The sequence below is a fragment of the Aquarana catesbeiana genome, linkage group LG03 (assembly GCF_042186555.1).
Source record: "Aquarana catesbeiana isolate 2022-GZ linkage group LG03, ASM4218655v1, whole genome shotgun sequence".
NCBI lineage: Eukaryota > Metazoa > Chordata > Amphibia > Anura > Ranidae > Aquarana > Aquarana catesbeiana.
The window spans coordinates 3,136,602-3,158,240 of NC_133326.1; the positions used below are offsets into that span (position 1 = coordinate 3,136,602).

The 21,639-nt window shown below is 46.8% G+C and overlaps 1 protein-coding gene across 2 annotated transcripts in view; it reads left to right on the top strand.

Moving 5' to 3' along the window:
- Nucleotides 1-21,639, top strand: part of UNC5D (unc-5 netrin receptor D) — a 924,160-nt gene that overhangs the window by 567,297 nt on the left and 335,224 nt on the right. For both annotated transcript variants that reach the window (XM_073618230.1, XM_073618231.1), the window contains exon 5: nucleotides 16,605-16,785. In XM_073618230.1, coding sequence (XP_073474331.1) covers nucleotides 16,605-16,785 — 181 coding nt within the window. The remainder of the gene's footprint in view (nucleotides 1-16,604; nucleotides 16,786-21,639) is intronic.

Here is a 21,639-nt window from a genome sequence, read left to right on the forward strand (position 1 = left end):
ACTCACTGTGGAACTTAAGGGGTTAACTCTCTGTATTGTGTATGGACAGATCTTCCCCCTCCTGCAGGGTCACTCTTGGCAAGGCCAGATAAGACACAGTCAGAGTGGTAAGGCTGCACATGCTCAGTTTGGTCTCTATTGCTGGAGAGAACATTTCCTGTCTTGAGCTGAGCTAGCCAGGTCACATGATATTGACATCACACATGTGGGCGTGTATACAGATCCTAAATGACAGCCCAGCCCCTCCCTCCTCCTCCATGCCCAGTAACTAAAAAAGTACACAGTGGGTGGGATGTCACATCTTGATTGATGGATGATCCGCCTCCCATAACAGCATGAAGACACAGGCTGTAGTGAAAATCTCCTCCTGCCTGAACACTCAGCACTCGAGCACAGCACAGCACTCAGCACACTACAGATCAGCCAAAGAGGTATATGTGGCAGTATTTTAATTTAAAAAGAAGATTTATAAGCTGTGGGCACTGGGGGGTGGTGGATGAACTATTTTCATATTACTGGGTTTAGTAACACTTTAAGTTGACCATACACCAGTAGACAAGACCGAAACTTGGGGGGAGGGGGGGCAGATGGGATATGTGCCCCGGGTGCTGCATTGAGAGGGGCGCCTCCGTCTCCATGCTCCAGTTGGCCCGGACAGCCTCCCTGTCACACCCTGACAGGAGGGACGGGTGGGGCAGCATTTACTAGAACCAATTGGCTGTATTTTCTTCTTGCAGCAGCTGATGGCCAGCTTCTCCACGTCCTCCTCCCACCAGCATTCAGCTGCCACCAGAGGAAAATCCAGGGGATCAGTTCTAGCAAATGCTGCCCCTCCTGTCCAGGTTCCATTTCTTTTTGCTGCCTGCCCCCTCCTCTCCGGGGGATGTGTCAGGATGGAGAGTGAGGGAAGCAGCTGGTAAATATATAATTTACTGGCCCCTTCCTTTTCTGAGTGAGCACAGTGAGGGATCGCTACTGATTGCTCCTGTGTCCATTCATAACTGAAGCATACTAAACTGTGTTTAGTATACGGTGCTAAAACTAACGTGGGGGGGGGGCAGGGGGGCATGTGCCCCGGGGGCCGCATTGAGAAGGGTACCACCACGTAGGTATACTCTGGTTGCCTCCAAAGATTTGCTGGAAAGTTGGCCCCTTCTGGTGCTATGACATGCCTACAATTGTTAAAGAAGCCTAATAGTCTAAACGTGGTTTATGTGTTTATTCTTCCCTCTTTCATTCCTGTGATTGCTCGGGGAACGTATGAAGTAACATTCTGCACCCACGAGGTATCGTTTAAAAAACGTGGCAAGACTTCGGGGGAAAAGAAACAAGTCCCCACAGCGCTGCGGCGTGCATGAAATACCGGGGAGGCAGCGCAGCTTCGCGCGGCCGACTATCAAGCTGTTCGTTATTTATTAAATTAATGAATTTTGTTTGCTTAGCGGAGAAGTTATTGTTTTCCCAGAGCCGGAATGTTCTGCTGACAGACATACATGCATATTCATAAGATACGAGGACGCATGTGTATGCAATTTTTCATGTGTTGGGGAACTCCCCATACACCTTTATAGGCTCACAACTAGAGCCGGGAGACTGCAGAGTGAGGTACAGCGGGGGAGGGGGGGGGGGGCGCGGTGCCCCTCAGTATCTATAGGCCAAGGCAGTAACATCTGACACCTCCAGCTGGTGACCCCGCCCCCCATCCCCCCTCCCTTATTAAGACAACATTATTTTGCAATAAGAATCATGAAATATAATTACTAAGGAAAATACCAAGAAAGGATCTGCAGACAGCGCAGCATTTAGTAGTATACAGTGAGGGGAATAAAGTATTTGATCGGCTGCCGATTTTGTACGTTCGCCCAACTGAGAAAGAAACGATCGGTCTATAATTTTATTGGTCGGTTTATTATAACAGTGAGAGACAGAATAACAACAAAAATATCCAGAAAAACACATTTCAAAAAAGTTATAAATTAATTTGCATTTTAATGAGTGAAATAAGTCTTTGAACCCTTCACAGAACATGACTTAGTAGTTGGTGGAGAAACCCTTGTTGGCCGATCACAGAGGTCAGACGTTTCTTGGCGTTGGCCCCACCAGGTTTGCACACATCTCAGGAGGGATTTTGTCCTTTAAAGTCATTAAAGCGGAGTTCCACCCAAAAATGGAACTTCCACTTTAAGTGTTGTTGACCCCCTGGGGGGGAGGAGCAGGTACCCTGTTTTTAGAGGTGCCCAGCTCCCACTTCCATCCCTGCCGCCGCGGCGCCGGAAGGAAGATCGCCTCTCCCCCCTCCCTCCCTGCAATCTTCTGGGACACGTCACAGGTCCCAGAGGATTGCCCGGCCATTCACAGCGAGGAGCGCGGCTCGCGCATGTGAAGCCACAGCTGGGCGCCCACAGTTAGAATGCCGGTGCCCGCGGAGAGGAGGGGGAGAGGAGCGAGGCTTCATATGCCCATATCGCTGGAGCGTGGGACAGGTGAGTGTCTGATTATTAAAAAGTCAGCAGCTACACTTTTTGTATCGGCTGACTTTTAAATGGGTGGAACTCCGCTTTAAGGTTTCGAGGCTGACGTTTGGTAACTCGAACCTTCAGCTCCCTCCACATATCTTCTATGGGATTAAGGTATGGAGACCGGCTAGGCCACTCCATGACCTTAATGTGCTTCTTCTTGAGCCACTCCTTTGTTGCCTTGGCCGTGTGTTTTGGGTCGTTATAATGCTGGAAGACCCATCCACGACCCATTTTCAATGCCGTGGCTGAGGGAAGAAAGTTCTCACCAATGATTTGACGGTACATGGCCCCATCCGTCGTCTCGTTGATGCGGTGAAGTTGTCCTTTTCCATTAGCAGAAAAACACCCCCAAAGCATAATGTTCCCACCTCCATGTATGACGGTGGGGGATGGTGTTCTTGGGGTCATAGGTCCTCCATGTATGACGGTGGGGGATGGTGTTCTTGGGGTCATAGGACCTCCATGTATGACGGTGGGGGATGGTGTTCTTGGGGTCATAGGACCTCCATGTATGACGGTGGGGGATGGTGTTCCTGGGGTCATAAGCAGCATTCCTCCTCCTCCAAACACGATGAGTTGAGTTGATGCCAAAGAGCTCGATTTTTGGTCTCCTCTGACCACAACACTTTCCCCCAGTTCTCCTCTCAATCATTCAGATGTTCATTAGCAGACTACAGATGGACCTGTACATGTGATTTCCTGAGCAGCAGGACCTTGCGGGGGCTGCAGGATTTCAGTCCTTCACGGTGTAGTGTGTTACCGATTGTTTTCTTGGTGACTATGGTCCCAGCTGAGATCATTGACAAGATTCTCCCGTGTAGTTCTGGGCTGATTCCTCACCATTCTCATGATCATTGAACCTCCACGAGGTGAGATCTTGTATGGAGCTCCAGACCGAGGGAGATCGACCGTTATTTTGTGTTTCTTCCATTTGTGAATAATCCCACCAACTGTTCTCTCCCTCTCACCAAGCTGCTCGGCGATGGTCTTGTAGCCCATTCCAGCCTTGTGTAGGTCTCCAATCTTATCCCCGACATCCTTGGACAGCTCTTTGGTCTTGGCCATGGTGGAGAGATTGGAATCTGATTGGTTGCCTCTGTGGACAGGTGTCTTTTATACAGGTAACACGCTGACGTTAGGAGCACTCCCTTTAAGAGAGTGGCCCATCATTGGTGTCAGTGGGAGGAATAGTGTCCCATCATTGGTGTCAGTGGGAGGAATAGTGCCCCATCATTGGTGTCAGTGGGAGGAATAGTGTCCCAACATTTGTGTCAGTGGGAGGAATAGTGTCCCATCATTGGTGTCAGTGGGAGGAATAGTGTCCCATCATTGCTGTCAGTGGGAGGAATAGTGTCCCATCATTGGTGTCAGTGGGAGGAATAGTGCCCCATCATTGGTATCAGTGGGAGGAATAGTGTCCCATCATTGGTATCAGTGGGAGGAATAGTGTCCCATCATTGGTGTCAGTGGGAGGAATAGTGCCCCACCCATCATTGGAGCACAGGTGTGTCAGGAGGAGGCTGTCTCTGGAGCTGCTGCAGATCCGTGTGAGAGGGGAGTGGTGAGGAAATCTATCCCAGCTCTCCTGGCCCCTTTCTGGGGAAGCCATGGAGGCCAGCAGGGCCTCTCCTGCTGGAAGCTCCCAGCCATCTCCTGGGCCATCAGGTGACATGCCTTCCTCTGTACAAACCATGGCTTGTGATCTCTCTGTCCCTGGTAAGGATGAAGGCTCAGAGGCAATTCAGGAGCGAGTGGTGGCCGGGATTAAAGCCCTGAATAGGGAAAGAGACAAACTCTATAAACTGAGAGCGGAGCTGAAGCGCTTGAGAAGGCAGCGTGAGGGCTTGCACAGCCAGAAACGTGGATCCATGGATCCGGAGATCCAACTGGCCAAGGTCCGGGTTGAACACCAGGAGACCATTGTGGCCATGATGGAAGGCAGAGATGGGCCATTTAAGGAAAAGTTCTGCAATGACAGAAGGTTTGCCAGGATGACAAAAATGGAGGTGGAGGAGGAGACCCCCAGTTCTGACCCCCTGCCCCCTCAGGGAGAGGTAAGCAGCCCCATGCCTTCCCAGGACTCAGGTGGCATGCTCAGGGCCATCCAGGCAATGGAGTCTCCTATACGGGAAGATCAGTTGGTGTTCCATGAGGAGGACATTACTGATAACATGCCTGACAAGGTAAAGCCTGTCAAGCCCCATGTGGTGCATAAAACTGTTTTTGTGAACACTGTGACTGATACAGACAATGTGCCCAGTGACAATCAGGCTGCTAATCCCATGTGTAGCAATGCTGTACCTGCTGATGCTGCAGTACAGCAAAGTTTGCATTTAAAAAATGACATTCCTGCAGATGAACTACAAGATTCAGCAGAACCAATTAACCCCCCTTTAGCTGAGTCTAAAGCTGTTTGCCCCACAGCTGCTGAGGACTCTACAGCACAGCTTCAGGAGACAGCTGGTATTGCAGCAGAAACTGTGATTATTCCTGATGGGAATGTGAATGTTTGTGTGACTGATAAAAATTATCCCAGTACAAGTGTGATGGACAGTCCTACCAACTCCGTTCCAGCAGATAATAATTGTAATGTACAGACTAATGTAACATCAGTGTGGGGCCTTGGCCCTGATAAGCCTACATTTGCTCAGGTGGTACGCTCTGCTCCTGGTAGCTCCGCCCCCAAGAGGGTTTTCCCCCTGCGACCTACCACCTTGAGCACCCCAGGATCTGGTCTTGGGTCTCTGGCTTCTGCTGGGGGTCCGAGACGAAATGTAGTGATTCTTAAATGGGAAGGTGGTGCAATCCCTCCAGCACGGCGTGCGGTGGTGGACATGATTTTGGAGATGGGTTTTGGGGCAAACGATCTGTATGCCCTAATACATGTTGCTGGGACACGGGATTATACCATTAGTTTCACCAGGCCAGAGGGTCTTGACCTGTTCTGGGAGAGATATGAGGCTCGGTGCAGGTCAAGACCCGAATGGGAAGGTCTGACCCCAGTTGCAGTTTCACAAAGGTCTACGGTGAAAAAAATCACAATTATTCTCACTAATGAGAGTGTTCCTGCTCGAGATTTAGAGGTCTGGTTAAAGAATTATGGTGAGGTATTGACTAAGCCCAATAAAATACTTGATGAGCGTAACATCTGGACTGGGGGTTGGTCGGTTACAGTCAGGTTGGCCAGGGATGGGAATGTTGTCCGTCACCTGCCCTCCTCAGCTTTTATAGGGAGGGATAGGATGACTATTTTCTACCCTGGTCAGCCGAAGCTGTGTCACCGCTGTGGAGAAAAGGGGCATTTGAGCTCTTCCTGTTCAGCCTTGATATGTTCAGTGTGTCGGGGTCAGGGTCATATGGCCAAGGACTGCACTGAGATGATCAGGTGCAACCTGTGCCTGCGCCTTGGCCACCCCTACAGCAGATGTCCTGAAGCCTGGCACAATATGGAGAAGGAGGTAATTGATGACATGTCAAGGCTGGACAGGATGGAGGGTGAGGCCCCTGGTGTACCATCCTCCTCTGCGGTGACTGACTCCCCTGGTCCTGCTCAGGATCCCTCCCCAGTTCCTGTGGCCACCCCTCCTGTGTCTGTAAGTATTCCTTCTGTATCTGTCTCTGTGTCCCCCCAGCCTACTGTACCCTCTCCTCATGTGTCAGAACCTTCCAAGTCTGTGCCCCCCGAGTCAGTTCCCCCCCAGGAGTCTACCCCTCCTAAGTCTGACTCAAAGGGAGCACCCCCCCCACCAGGAGTGGTAACATGTACTAAAAAGGTTGCTTCTTCCTCTGTAAAGAAGTCTTCTGGAAAGACTTCACAGAAAAAAGTAACAGATGAGGGCATCTCTGAAGCTGACCTGCAGTACCTGGAGGAGAGAAGGAAGGTTGGGAAGCGGAAGAAGCAGGTGGTGAGGGCGGAACAGGCTCCAGTGCCTGTCTCCAACCATTATAGGTCCTCTAATTGGGATATCTCTTCATCTGGAGCTTCTTCGGAGCGAAGTTCTGATTCCGAAATGGAGTTTGAGGCGGCCTCAAGAAAGGGAGAGGCATCTGGTGATGAGCAGCAGAGGGGAGCTAAGAAGCAATCCACCCAATAACCCAAATGGCGGTTCCCCCTCCGTTAAAAGTGGTGACAATAAATGTCGCCAGCATTAAGTCAGTAAGAGCTCGTTCTATGGCCTTCTTTTTGTTCAGCCAATTAGATGCTGAAATTTTATTTTTGCAAGAGACTAGGCTCACCTCCTTGGCAGATATTCATATGGCCAAGAGAGAGTGGAGGTATGGTCCATCTTACTGGTCTCTTGCGGCCGAGCCTTACGGCGGTGTGGCGGTGTTGTTTAAAACCGGCATGGTAACTGTCCGGCGGGTTATTGAGGTGGAGATTGGGAGATGTATGGTCTTAGACGTCCTTGTGGGAGGGCAGGACCTGCGCTTAATTAATGTTTATGGGCCGCACACAAAGTGGGACAGGAAATGCCTTTTTACAAGGATCAAGCCATTTCTTTTTACATCCCGGCAAGTGGTCTTTGGAGGTGACTTTAATACAGTAACTAGGCCCAAGGACAGGAAGGACTTCAAGGACAGGCTGGGATATGATAGCGTTTTTTTAAATAGTATGGTTAGGGATGCTGGTCTTGTGGATGTGCACATTAAGCACCTCCCGGATGACACTGGGTTCACCTTTCATCGAGGTAATAGTCAGAGTAGAATAGATAGGTTTTTTTTGAAGGAGACCTCTGCTTTCTCACCCCCAGTGGTGCAGGCAGTAGAGTTCTCTGATCACTGTATGCTATCTGTGGTCCTGAATGCTTCAGACGCCCCTCAGAGGGGTAAGGGCATCTGGAGATTGAATTCGACTCTACTCAAGGAAGAACATGTTAGACAATCCTTTGAGGAATTCTTTCAGGCACAGGTGACCATCCTGGACTTTTGCAGCAGCAAGGCTGAGTGGTGGGAGCTGACCAAAAAGAGGATTGCTGGATTCTTCAGGGGCCTAGCCAATAGAAAGCAGTTTAATAAATACATGACCTACCAACGTTTACGGAGGAAGCTGGATATTCTTGTCTCGAGAGGAGGAGATCCTGGGGCAATCTCTGAAGTGAAACTCCTTCTCAGGAAGTGTCAATATGACCGGCATGCCTCTTTGGTTCTGGAGAGGGACTATGGGAAGTACCACTCGCCTGACCCTTACCAGAACTGCAAACAAGGTGTAGCTGTTAAAACGGTCGTTGGCCTTAAGGACAGTACAGGTTCCTTGACAAAGTCCAGGTCAGGGATTCTGGAGGTCGTGAGGTCCTTTTATGCTGACCTTCTTGGGAGGAAAGAGCTTGACCGTGACAAGATGGAAAGCTTTTTGGACTCTACTCCAGGTCTAAATGATGAAGATGTCCCATTGATGAATTTGACAGAGGAGATCACAGTTGAAGAGGTGATGAGGGCAATTGAACAGCTTGCCATCAAAAAGTCACCTGGACCGGATGGCTTGACGGCTGAGTTTTACAAAGCTTTTAAGCCTATTCTGGCCCCACATTTGGTAGAGGTTTTTAACAGTTGCCTTGCAGAGGGGGTACTTCCCCCTTCCATGAGGCACTCAGCTGTGATTCTTCTTTCAAAGGGTAAAGATCCTTCGATGATTGAGAATTGGCGCCCCATCAGCCTTCTTAATGTCGATAGAAAGATACTGGCAAAGATCATTTTCTGGCGCCTATCGTCAGTAGCAGAGTCTTTGCTTTCTCGCCATCAGCACTGTTCGGTCCAGGGTAGGTGCACCTTCACAGCAGTTTTAGCTGTCCGGGAGGCCTTGGAGCGATGCAGGGCTGCAGGCTGGGGAAAGTATTTGCTGACATTGGATCAGGCAAAAGCTTTTGATCATGTTAACCATGAGTACCTGTGGTTGCTCCTTAGTAAGTACGGTCTGCCGGGTGGTTTTGTCAATTGGTTAAAAGTCTTGTATAAGGGGGCAGAAAGCTTTCCTCTTGTTAATGGTTGGGTTGGGCAGTCCTTTGAGGTTGGCTCCGGGGTGCACCAGGGTTGTCCCCTGAGTCCCCTGCTCTATGTGTTTGCAATCGACCCCTTCATCAGGAGGCTAGAGAGCGGCATGTTGTGTGGGGTGCCAGTGGGGCTCCCAGGTGAGCCGCCTTTGAGGGTTGTTGCCTATGCGGACGATGTGTCCGTGATTGTCACTGGGGCGGATGAAGCAGAGGAGGTGGTCTCTCTGACATCACGGTATTCTGAAGCATCAGGCTCCAAGATCAATCAGGAAAAGAGTGAAGTTTTCTGGATGGGAAAGGAAGGTGAGGGGTTTTGATCTCCCGGACACCTTTCCAGTGCCCCAGGAAAGAATTAAGATTCTAGGCATTGAATTTGGACCTGGCGATTATGGCCTCAAAAACTGGGAAGGCAGACTGGAAATTGCCAATACTAAGGTGGTCAGCTGGAAGAGATGGAAGTTATCTATGAGGGAAAGGGTTGATCTGATTAAGACTTACCTGATTCCCATCTTCTTGTATGTCAGCTTTGTCTGCATCTTGCCAGTGTCTCTCTATGCTAGGGTCAGTAGTGTGTTCTTCCAGATGTTGTGGGGGAACAGACTGAACCCCATCAAGAGGAATGTCACCTATCTATCCAGGAGGGAGGGTGGCTTAGGTATGGTCAACCCAGTTCTTTTCTTTTCACTGCTTTTTCTCAAGTTTAATATTGGTAATATGCTTGCAGTGGAACCTCCTGGATGGGCAGGCATATTTAGATCTTGGTTTAGGCCTTTTCTACGACTTTGGGAAGAAGGTGGCCAAGTGAAGAATCTCAGGGGTCATCGTTGGCAGCTACCAGCCTATGTCGCTCCGTGCCTGAAGTTACTACGGCAGTGGCGATTGTCGGCTGAAGATCTCAGATCGGTTCCGAGGAAAGTCCTTATGAGCCGAGTCTTGAGCGAAGTCTTTCATGACCCATTGGCCTTAAGGGATTGCCCAGGCCCAGTTTTGAGGGCAGGGTTAAGACTTATTAATTTGGACAGAGTACCCCCTAAATTCAGGGATCTGGCCTGGTTGTGCTTCCATGGGAGGCTCTATGTTAGGGGCAATTTGAAATTCCGCAGTGGGGTGGATCGTAGCTGTCCTCGGGAGGAGTGTGCAGGTGAGGAGGAGACTATGGACCATTTTCTGCTTCATTGCCCCTTTAACATAGAGGTGTACAAACAGGTGGGGCGGGCCCTCGGTGTCCCTTTCCTCTCCAGGCTGGGTTATGCTGAGTGGGTGTACGGAGCATTCAATACTGGTGGGGTTTTTTGTTTAGATACACTTTTTCTAGTTAGCCTAGTAGTCCGTTATTTCACTTGGAACGCACGGTGTCAGGTCTGCATTCGGCGTAAAATCCTTCCTGTTCAGGTGGTGGTGTATGACATTCTGCATGAGGTGGAGAAGATTCGGGTACTTGAGAGAGACAAGCGGAGTCAGGGGGCTTGGTTGAAGGCGTGGAGGGGTTTCAAGCCTCCCTGACTGCCAGGAGTCTCTTTCCCGGGTGTGGCTGTCTGACTCTTATCACCCTAGATTATTATTTTTTTTTGGGATTAATTTTTGATAAATGGCTGCGTACATAGGTGATGGGTTGTGCCTCTTAGGCCCTCTCTGCTGCTTTATGTAAATAATTTTGGTAGTGGATTATGTATATATTGTATATATTCTGAACATGGATGTGTATTCCTTGGATTTCTGTTGAAGTTTTGTACTATGGTTTTGTTTTTTTACTTTTGTATAAAATTGGTTGCTTGATTCTTTTTAATAAAAGATCAATAGTGCCTCATCATTGGTGTCAGTGGAAGAAATAGTGTCCCATCATTGGTGTCAGTGGGAGGAATAGTGCCCCATCATTGGTGTCAGTGGGAGGAATAGTGCCCCATCATTGGTGTCAGTGGAAGGAATAGTACCCCATCATTGGTGTCAGTGGGAGGAATAGTGTCCCATCATTGGTGTCAGTGGGTGGAATAGTGCCCCATCATTGGTGTCAGTGGGAGGAATATTGTCCCATCATTGGTGTCAGTGGGAGGAATAGTGTCCCATCATTGGTATCAGTGGGAGGAATAGTGTCCCATCATTGGTGTCAGTGGGAGGAATAGTGTCCCATCATTGGTGTCAGTGGGAGGAATAGTGTCCCATCATTGGTATCAGTGGGAGGAATAGTGTCCCATCATTGGTATCAGTGAAAGGAATAGTGTCCCATCATTGGTGTCGGTGGGAGGAATAGTGCCCCATCATTGGTGTCAGTGGGAGGACTAGTGCCCCATCATTGGTGTCAATGGGAGGAATAGTGTCCCATCATTGGTGTCAGTGAGAGTATCAGTGGCCCACTGTTGCTGACAGTAGGTAGAATAGTTCCCCAAGGGCCGGATAGAAGCAAGCAAAGGGCCGTAGTTTGGAGACCCCTGCCCTAGTTGATGGGTCGGTCTTTCTGGACATGATGTGATTGTAGGTTGTAACTTGGCTCCTTTACATTCTTGCCTTTGCAGTAAGGCTCTCAGACATCTCAGGGAAGAGCCATTGGAGAATAGAAACCTTTCCTGTCTATTTTCATTTTTTAGTCCAATGTGGACACTGACATAACCACTAAAAGAAAAAAAAATCTCTGAGACCCAGCGGAGCAGCGCAGAACAGTGGGCAGCAGAACTGTCAGTTAAGGTTCTGCTTCATGAATCCTCCACTGTCCGTTGTCAAGTCCATAGCTCATGCTGCCTCGATGGATTATGGGTTATCTCTTCACTTGGCGTAAATCACACAGGACATGTTATGAAATTAGCATTTAGACCACTTTGTAAATAGCTAAAATCTAAGAGGAGTTCAGCTGAATTACAGCGGCATGCATCAGAATGCGGCGGTTGGTTCTACTATCGGTGAACTCTCGTGAAATCCTACATTTATCAAACACGTCCCTTTTCTTTATTTGAAGAAGAATGGAAACAAATGTGAAGACGTCGTTGTCTGTTGGTCTATTTGGATTTATTTCTGCAGCATTTGTCAAAGTGTCACCTTCCTTTACCTACAGTGAAAAAGTATTCACACCCCTTGAAATTTTCCCACATTTTGTCATGTTACAACCAAAAACGTAAATGTATTTTATTGGGATTTTATGTGATAGACCAACACAAAGTGTCACATAATTGTGAAGTGGAAGGAAAATGATAAATGATACAAATAAATATGTGAAAAGTGTGGGGGGGGGGGCATTTGTATTCAGCCCCCTTTACTCTGATACCCCTAACTAAAATCTAGAAGAACCAATTGCCTTCAGAAGTCACCTAATTAGTAAATAGAGTCCACCAGCGGCTCCTTCGGGGGTAGAGCTATAGGAGTTTGATCTGGAGATTCTCCAGTTGGTATTTTGGGGTCAAGCTGGACCTTTCCCCATAAAAGGGCACTTACTTATAAACCTATTTTTATGCTTCTTCTGGATAAGCCTGGATCTACTGAAGGTTTAGAAAAAAATTACCAAAAAGTAATTCCTATGCCGCGTACACACGGTCGGACTTTTCGTCTACAAAAGTCCGACAGCCTGTCCGACAGACTTTCGACGGACTTTCGGCGGACTTGCGGCAGACTTTCTTACGAACGGACTTGCCTACACACGATCACACAAAAGTCCGACGGATTCGTACGTGATGACGTACACCGGACTAAAATAAGGAAGTTGATAGCCAGTAGCCAATAGCAGCCCTAGCGTGGGTTTTTGTCCGTCGGACTGGCACACAGACGAATGGATTTCTGGGTCCGGCAAATCTAAAGTCTGTCAGATTTGAGGCTGGAAAAGTCCGCTGAAAGTCCGGAGAAGCCCACACACGATCGGATTGTCAACCAGCTTTAGTCCCTCGGCGTCCGTCGGACTTTTGTAGACGAAAAGTCCGACCGTGTGTACGCGGCATAACAACATTGAATAAAATAAGTGGACGTGATTTCCATGACTTGATTCATCCTAACCAACTATGTAACCAGTCAGTTGAGGAACTGAACATACAGTAAAGCACGAGAGGGGGGGACCTGGACACGGGGAATCTTCACACTTTCACGATGCAGTTAGATGGTGTGAAAAGTAGGTCAGAGTGTCGAGAGAACTGTTAAGGTTGATGATGGCTATAAAAATGGAGCGTTACATCTCATTTCTACACATATAGGCTATAAAAACAATATCCTACACACGATCATTAAAATCATAAATCAATATCTGACCCGGGGTGGACGGTCCACGTTCCCCATGTGCCATAATCATTCATTTTTAGGAATGGATCATGAATGGAATGTGATGTTTGGAGTAGGACATAAGATGACTATTTCCTGTCAGTAGGTCCACTGAATGGTTCCGCCCACACTGGGACCCATTGAGCGGTCACGACTTATTCTATTTATTTATATACTTAGTTATTTGTATATAGGCCAGTCAAGTTCCTCCACCTCAAACTCGCTCATCCATGTCTTTATGGACCTTGCTTTGTGCATTTGGTGGAGGGGGGATTATGGTGTGGGGGGAGGGGGGATTATGGTGTGGGGTTGTTTGGTGGAGGGGGGATTATGGTGTGGGGGGAGGGGGGATTATGGTGTGGGGGGTTGTTTTTCAGGGGTTGGGCTTGGCCCCTTAGTTCCAGTGAAGGGACCTCTTAAGGCGTCAGAATACCAAGACATTTTGGACAATTTCATGCTCTCAACTTTGTGGGAACAGTTTGGGGACGGCCCCTTCCTGTTCCAACATGACTGCCCACCAGTGCCCAAAGCAAGGTCCATAAAGACATGGATGACCGAGTTTGGGGTAGAGGAACTTGACTGGCCTGCACAGAGTCCTGACCTCAACCCGATAGAACACCTTCGGGAGGAATTAGAGCGGAGACTGTGAGCCAGGCCTTCTCCTCCAACATCAGTGCCTGACCTCACAAATGCTCTTCTGGAAGAATGGTCAAACATTCCCATAGACACCCTCCTAAACCTTGTGGACGGCCTTCCCAGAAGAGGTGAAGCTGTTATAGCTGCAAAGGGCGGAGCCAACTCAATATTGAACCCTCCGGACTAAGACTGGGAGGTCATTAAAGTTCATGTGTGTGTAAAGGCAGTAGACATTTGCGAGTTCGTTTCGTTCCGAATTAATATTCAGATAAATTTTTTCGTTATTCGGAGATTCGGATATATTGGAATACCCAAATTACAATATAAACAAATTGTACCGAATGCTCCCAATAACTAAACAAAATTCATCCAAACTTTGGAAATTCGGACTGAAATTTGAATTGAATTTTACATCGAACTCCAGTTAAATTCTAACTGTACACATATTGCTTAAATCAAAGACTGTGTGGTATTAGAGAACCGTTTTGAAATAATTGCTGTTTTAGTTTTAGTAGCCAAAGGTGATTTAAAGGGTCATTGTAATCATTTGATGAAGATTTTTCTTTTTTTTTGTTCACTTTGCTGCATTAAAAAAAAGACATTAATGGCTGTGTGTTGAGTTATTTTGAGGGGACAGTAAATTTACACTGTTATACAAGCTGTACACTCACTACTTTACATTGTAGACAAGTGTCATTTCTTCAGTGTTGTCACATAAAAAGATAGAAGAAAAGATTTACACAAATGTCACTGAGGGGTGTACTTACTTTTGTCAGATACTCTATTTCTGAGGGATATATAAAAAGTGTCTAATTTCATCCCCTTACTTTTGTGAGATACTATATATATATGTTGGACAGTCAAACAATTTTAAAAAAATACATCTTTATTTCTTTGCATGTAAAACTATAAAATGAGAAATATGAAATATACATCCCAGAATTTTTTCTCAAGCACTTCCTTATATTTATGCCTTACACCAATGTCTTGGGGGGGTTCAGGTACGTTCAATGCCCTTAGATGAGGGTCATCTATCATATATTTAACCTGACGTTTCCCTTGGACACGGAGCGGCTAGAAATGTAACGCGTTTCACAGGTGAACTCTGCCTTCAGACAGATGGAAATGATAATCTAGTATAATAAATCACACGTGTTATTGAATATATTTTCTGAATATATATCCCAAGAACAATGATTCAAGTCCAGCTTACAATAATATTCTCTGAAGGCAAATTCTGAAATTAGTCGTTTTTGGTTTTATATGTACAGAAATGTGGATGTAAAATTTTCATTTTTGTACAAAATGATTTGATCGACCACCATTTGCACACCTCTAAAATCGTATTTAAACCACTTGGTAGAAATTGTATGAGTAGTCTTGGGATGGGGGGGGGAGAGTATGTGGAACCATCAATGTCTATAAATCTTTTATGTGCCAAGAAAATAGCAAAAGACTCGATTCACAAAGCTGTACATTTTTTCAGTATCTTCCTGGTTTCTGGCCTAGGCCAAAATGGTGTCATATATCCCAGGACTCTTCATGGGAGGAGGGGCTTTCTCAGCTAAACACACCCTCCTGCCTGCATTCCTGAGCTAAGGGCAGATGGATTCCAGGAAGTAAATGCTACATAAATCGTCTGCCCTTACTCAGGATGGCTGCAACTAGATATGCTGGGGGGGTGGATTTTTAAAGTGATTTCTCAACAAAATAAAGCATGGAGACATGGATAGATGGTTGGAGAAATGGATGGATGGAGTTATGGATGGATGGATGGAGACATGGAGAAATGGATGGAGACATGGATGGATGGATGGATGGATGGATGGAGACATGGATAGATGATTGGACAAATGGATGGATGGAGACATGGATAGATGATTGGAGATATGGATGGATGGAGACACAGAGGGATGGATGGAGACATGGATGGATGGTTGGAGACATGGATGGATGGAGACATGGAGGAATGGATGGAGACATGGATGGATGGATGGAGACATGGATGGATGGAGACATGGATGGATGGTTGGAGAAATGGATGGATGGAGACATGGATGGATAGTTGGAGACATGGATGGATGGAGACATGGATAGATGATTTGAGAAATGGATGGATGGAGACATGGATGGATAGTTGGAGACATGGATGGATGGAGATATGGATAGATGATTTGAGAAATGGATGGATGGAGACATGGATGTATCGTTGGAGACATGCATAGATGGATGGAAACATAGATGGATGGTTGAAAACATGGGTGGATGGATAAAGACATGGATGACTGGTTGGAGACATGGATGGATGGTTGGAAATATGGGTGGATGGACCAAGACAGAGGGATTTATGGAGACATAGATGGATGGAATTGAGACATAGATGGATGGTTAGAGACACGAATGGATGGATGGATGGAGACATGGATAGATGGATGGAGAAATGGGTGGATGTTGGAGACATGGATGTGGATGGAGACATGGATGGATAAAGACATGGATGAATGGTTGGAGACATGAATGGATGGATGGATGGAGACATGGATGGATGGAGACATGGATGGATGGTTGGAGACATGGATGGGTGGATGGAGACATGGATGGATGGACGGAGACATGGATGGATGGATGGAGGCATGGATGGATGGAGACATGGATGGATGGACGGAGACATGGATGGATGGTTGGAGACATGGATGGATGGAGGCATGGATGGATGGATGGAGATGTGGATGGATGGTTGGAGACATGGATGGGTGGATGGAGAAGTTTGCTTTGAATGTAAAAAATGAATCAATTTGTGTTTTCAGTTTGGTGTTCGGATACAGTGTAGTTCTGCTTTAAAGGTGATGAACTTTAGTGTGTCTACAGTGGCTATTGTACCACCTGTCCAGCTGCATAAGGGCCCTTTGGGATTTGGCGGCTCATGGGTCAGGTTGGGTGTTGGGTGCCTTCCTGTTGTCACACAGACCTGGACCTGGCTCATTTCTATCTGGCTCTCAATAGACACGTGGTACATAAGTGTTTTTGCTTGGCCAGTAGCCAAACCCTTGGTCTCTCTCAGAGGCCCTTTAAATTTTATTTCCCTACAAGAGCAGGTTACAATGTCAGATGATGGGTGACTATAAATCCAGAATAAAATGGCAGTCGTAGTAACGCATTGTGTGTTTCTTAATGCATGAGACGAGATGGCTTATTTCTAGACCAGAGGTTCTGACCTGTTCTCCTCTTTCAGGTGGAGTGGCTGAAGAATGAAGAGCCAATCGATGCCCTGCAGGACGAAAACATCGACACCCGGGCGGATCACAACCTGATCATACGACACGCGCGGCTCTCCGACTCCGGGAACTACACGTGCATGGCGTCCAATATTGTTGCTAAGAGACGAAGCGCGTCAGCCACCGTGGTGGTGTATGGTGAGTTCTGAAGGGAGATACCCTTGTCTGCCTGAGTGAAATGGTTCTTCCCAAAGTCTAACTGGTTACCTTAAAGAAGCTCACACATTTTGTCTTATCAGCGAAATTTGCCAACAATTATGTAGGCGGATCAAGAGAACTTTGTTACAACGTTACTTACTGAGAGTTATTCACTTTAAGGTCATCACAGAGGACAAGGGGACACTCTTTATATCTGGAGGAAAAAAAATGTAATCTTCAAATACGGAAAAGTTTCTTAACAGTAAGAGCTGTGAAAATGTGGAATAGACTCCCTCCAGAGGTGGTTCTGGCCAGCTCAGTAGATTGTTTGCGGAATGGCCTGACTTCTTTCCTAAATGTACAGAATATGACTGGGTACTGATATTTATAGGTAAAGGTGATCCAGGGAAAATCCGATTGCCTCTTGGGGGTTCAGGAAGGAATTTTCTCCCCTGCTGAAGCAAATTGGATCGTACTTTACTGGGGTATTTCTCCTTCCTCTGGATCAACTGTGGGTTTAGGATTGTGTATATGGAGGTTTTCTGTTGATTGAATTAGATCAAGGGACCTTTCAGAGGTTGAGATCTACCCGGATAACATGGAGGAAAGCAAAGATCTCTGGAAGGGGGGATGAACTAGGCGGTGCCCTTAAAAAAAAAAAAAAAAAAGATCAAGCTTCCAATAAAAAGACGTAGACGTAGTATTCTGTACCCACAATGCAGTGTCCTCTGCCCCCTGTACACCATCCCCACACCCACCCACTGTAGTGTCCTTTGCCCCCTTCCCCCTCACTGTAGTGTCCTTTACCCCGCAATGGCTTGCCGACCCCTGAACTAGATGAACTTGTAGCTTTTTTAACCAGACTATGTAACTATGTAGCGTTGCATCTTTGGGTACCACTAACTGGCCTCCTGCCTCTTCTCATGTTAGTGTGGGCCCCACACCTGGGGGGAGCACTAAAATATTAATTTCCACATAACCAGCACAGTATCTTATTACAACACTTCACTCTCCATTCTTCCTGGGCGAGGTAGGTACCAGTTCAGAAAAGGCCAGAGAGACAAGGTAGAGACAAGTCCAGTAGGCCTTCAATTCCTTACTTCAGTAACAGTATGCACGTTCTCATAATTTCTCCTGTCCCTATTACTATTCCCAACTGGAGTGGTGGGGCCTCTCCATACAATCTGATGAGAGCATGCAATGCCAAGCTGCAGCATGCAAGGCCAGCAGACTATTATCATACATTAAAATGGCATTTTTACTCCAGAGATAAAACTATAATTCTACCACTTTACAAAACTCTGGTTTGGCCACAAATGGAGTACGCTGTCCCGTTCTGATCACCAGTCCTCAGGAAGGATGCACTGGAACAGGAGAAAGCCCAGAGAAGAATAACAAAGCTGATAAGGGGTCTTGAGGACCTCAGTTAAGGTTCATGGAGGAGCTCAGTTATGGGGGTTGGAGGAGTACAGTTATGGGGGCTGGAGGAGCTCAGGTATGGGGGGATGGAGGAGCTATGTTATGGAGGAATGGGGACCTCAGTTATGGGGGAACGGAGCACCTCAGTTATGGGGGATGGAGGACCTCAGTTATGGGGGATGGAGGAGCTATGTAAAGGGGGGAACAAAAGACCTCAGTTATGGGGGAACGGTGGACCTTTAGTTATGGGGAAATGAAGGACCTCAGTTATAGGTCAACGAAGGTCCTCAATTATGGGGGAACAGAGGCTCTATGTTATGGGGGAATGGAGGCATTATGTTATGGGGGAATGGAGGAACTATATTATGGGGGAACAAAGGACCACAGTTATGGGGGAACGAAGGACCTCAGTTAAGGGGGAATGAAGGACCTCAGTTATGGGGGAATGAAGGACCTCAGTTATGGGGGAACTAAGGACCTTAGTTATGGGGGAACGAAGGACCTCAGTTATGGGGGAACGAAGGACCTCGGTTATGGGGGAATGAAGGACCTCGGTTATGGGGGAATGAAGGACCTCAGTTATGGGGGAACGAAGGACCTCAGTTATGTGGGGAATGGAGGACCTCAGTTATGTGGGGAATGGAGGACCTCAGTTATGGGGAACGGAAGACCTCAGTTATGGGGAATTGGAGGAGCTATGTTATGGAGTAACGGAGAACCTCAGTTCTAGGGGAAAGGAGGACCTCAGTTATGAGGGATTTTGCAATTTGCATCTTCAGAATACAGAGAAATAGAGCAATCTATAATATAAATATAACATTACTTTTCAAAATACTTCAGAAAACGTTATTAAACGCAAATGTAATATACTATAGATTCCTACTTACATAGTACGATAAAAACACCAACTATGTTTATTGGGTTGTGGGACGGACATTGGGATACCACGTATAGCACCCTTTTTAGGTATGGCGTGATTTTGGACAGACTTGAGGAATGTAGTGTCCATGATTATCCACCAGCTAAGCTCTTAATTATTTTGATCACCTGTGAAAATCCGCGTCCACCGCCCCTCTACCACTACATGTTAGATATAAAAAACCTGACAGAAGTTCTAAATCTTCCCCCAGAGTTGGAAAGCCGGACACACAACATTTCTTCTTATTTTACGGTCGTTATTTTTATCTCTCTCTCGCAGCAGATTATTTAACACCTGAATTGAATATGAACATTCTCAATATCATCAACTAATAAACCGAGTTCATGTATAAAAGGAAACTCGTTGGGCCGCCCACACACACGGCTATTCAGCTGTATTAAATAGTACGCAATCAACATTTTCACGCCAAAACAATCATATTAAACGATCTTTTCAATATGAATCTTTCAGATAAGACCTTCTGAATGCTGCACATGTCTCAGATTAGATCTTAGTGAAATGGCTTCGTTATAAGGAGAACTCATGTACTGTAATGTGCTGAACCTTCAATAGTAACCAGCAATGATGGAGATATGTAGTCTGACTTTGCTGATCTCCTTCTGAAAATGCCAGCTGCCTGGCTTTCTCTGGCTTCAATACTTTCAGACTTTCTGCTTTGAAAACCAATGTGCTGCATGTAGTCAGACGTATTGATCTGCACTCTTATGTCTACTGAAAACTCCAGCAGTGAGGTCTCTCCGTGTCATAGGCCACATTTCTCTAGAGAGGTCTCCGTGTCATAGGCAACTTTTCTCTAGCAAGGTCCCTGTGTCATAGGCCATTGTTCTCTAGAGAGGTCTCCATGTCATAGGCCACATTTCTCTAGCAAGGTCCCTGTGTCATAGGCCATTGTTCTCTAGAGAGGTCTCCATGTCATAGGCCACATTTCTCTAGAGAGGTCTCCGTGTCATAGGCCACAGTTCTCTAGCAAGGTCCCTGTGTCATAGGCCACAGTTCTCTAAAGAGGTCTCCTTGCTATAAGTCACAGTTCTCTAGAGAGGTTTCCATGTCATAGGTCTATAATTATACAATCCCCCATCACAGAACCATATCCCCCCATTACACACGTCTTCTTATCACATACCCCCCCCCCAAAAAAAAATAAAAAATCACACAGTCCCCTCTTCACATCATCTTTTGGTTCCAGCAACATGGAAGAGGGTGGGAGGTAGCTGGGGGCAGCCTTGCATGTCTACTGCCCTGGATCAGAGTCATGTATTCTCATGTCGAGGGTGAACTGGCCGCTATCACCATAGCAATGAAAGACTCCAAGTGTCCTCATTCTAGAGCATCGTTGGTGGCTATGTTTTTTTTTTTTTAAAGGAGATTCCATTTAGTTCTTTCTTGTGGTTTTTTTATGGCGTTTGTCTTTGGTTTATTCTCTAGCACCGCTCCTGGTGCAGAACTTCCACACAGCTGCTTTATGGTCTCCAGCAAGACACCACACACTACTATAGAGGGACTCCTTGTCCTGGTCCCCTAACGCCAGACTTGTTGTGTTTACATTGGTGGCTATGGTGCTGGTGGCCGGTCCACCTGCACCATGCCAACTCTGAATTCTGATCCTGGGCAAACTGGGTCCCCGTGCTTGTAGCCTAATCTGCACAAATGACTTCTAAGAGGTCCAGCTTTATTCCAATAAAAGTCAGACGGACAATCCAAAAAATAGTCAATGCATTTCAGGGGTCCAAGAGCGCACCCTCCATCAAACCAGCTGCTAACAAGGCCTGCGCTTGCAATCATATTTGAAGAAAAGGTCCAGTTCACTTCTAGTTTATCAATCAAGCTCTGATGAAGGGGGCCTTCTTTGACCCCAAAAACATTTTTTTTTTCTTTTTGCAGTTCTCCTTTAAATTTAATCGCTGCTGTCAGCGAACTGCTGAGACTTGTGGGCAGGGAATTAGCCGCTGAACGCGAACTTCACTTTCTGTTATTCTATTAATTACTACAATTACCAGAATGTTATGCATGATGCCGGCCTGTAATAGAAACCAGCGTGTGGTGGAGAGATCCAAAAATACCCGAACCGCAATTCCATACAATCAATATGATGTAGACTCTGCATGACGGTCCGGAACCCTGGGGGACCTCTCAGCCTCCGCGTGCCGCCATGTCTTCTCACCTTTCTGCTGCTACAAAAGGCCAGCCGTGTACAACACACCGAGAGCAAGCGTGGCCTGTGAGTCACTATATGTTCACACAGCTGGTAGAGCCGGCCTGGGGTGTCTGTCGCATGCGTGTGTCATTCTTCACACGTTCAACCTCTGACAACCCCACATTTCATGGAGATCGTCACTCAGAAGGCAAGTAGACTCCTTCAGACTAACAATAAACCCAAAATATGAATATCCTCACCAATCCAATTCAGATTTAACCATTTGCCGACCATCTGCCATCATTATACTGCGGCGGGTTGGCACGGCTTAGTCGCTGTAATCGCTGTAGGTGTACGTCGG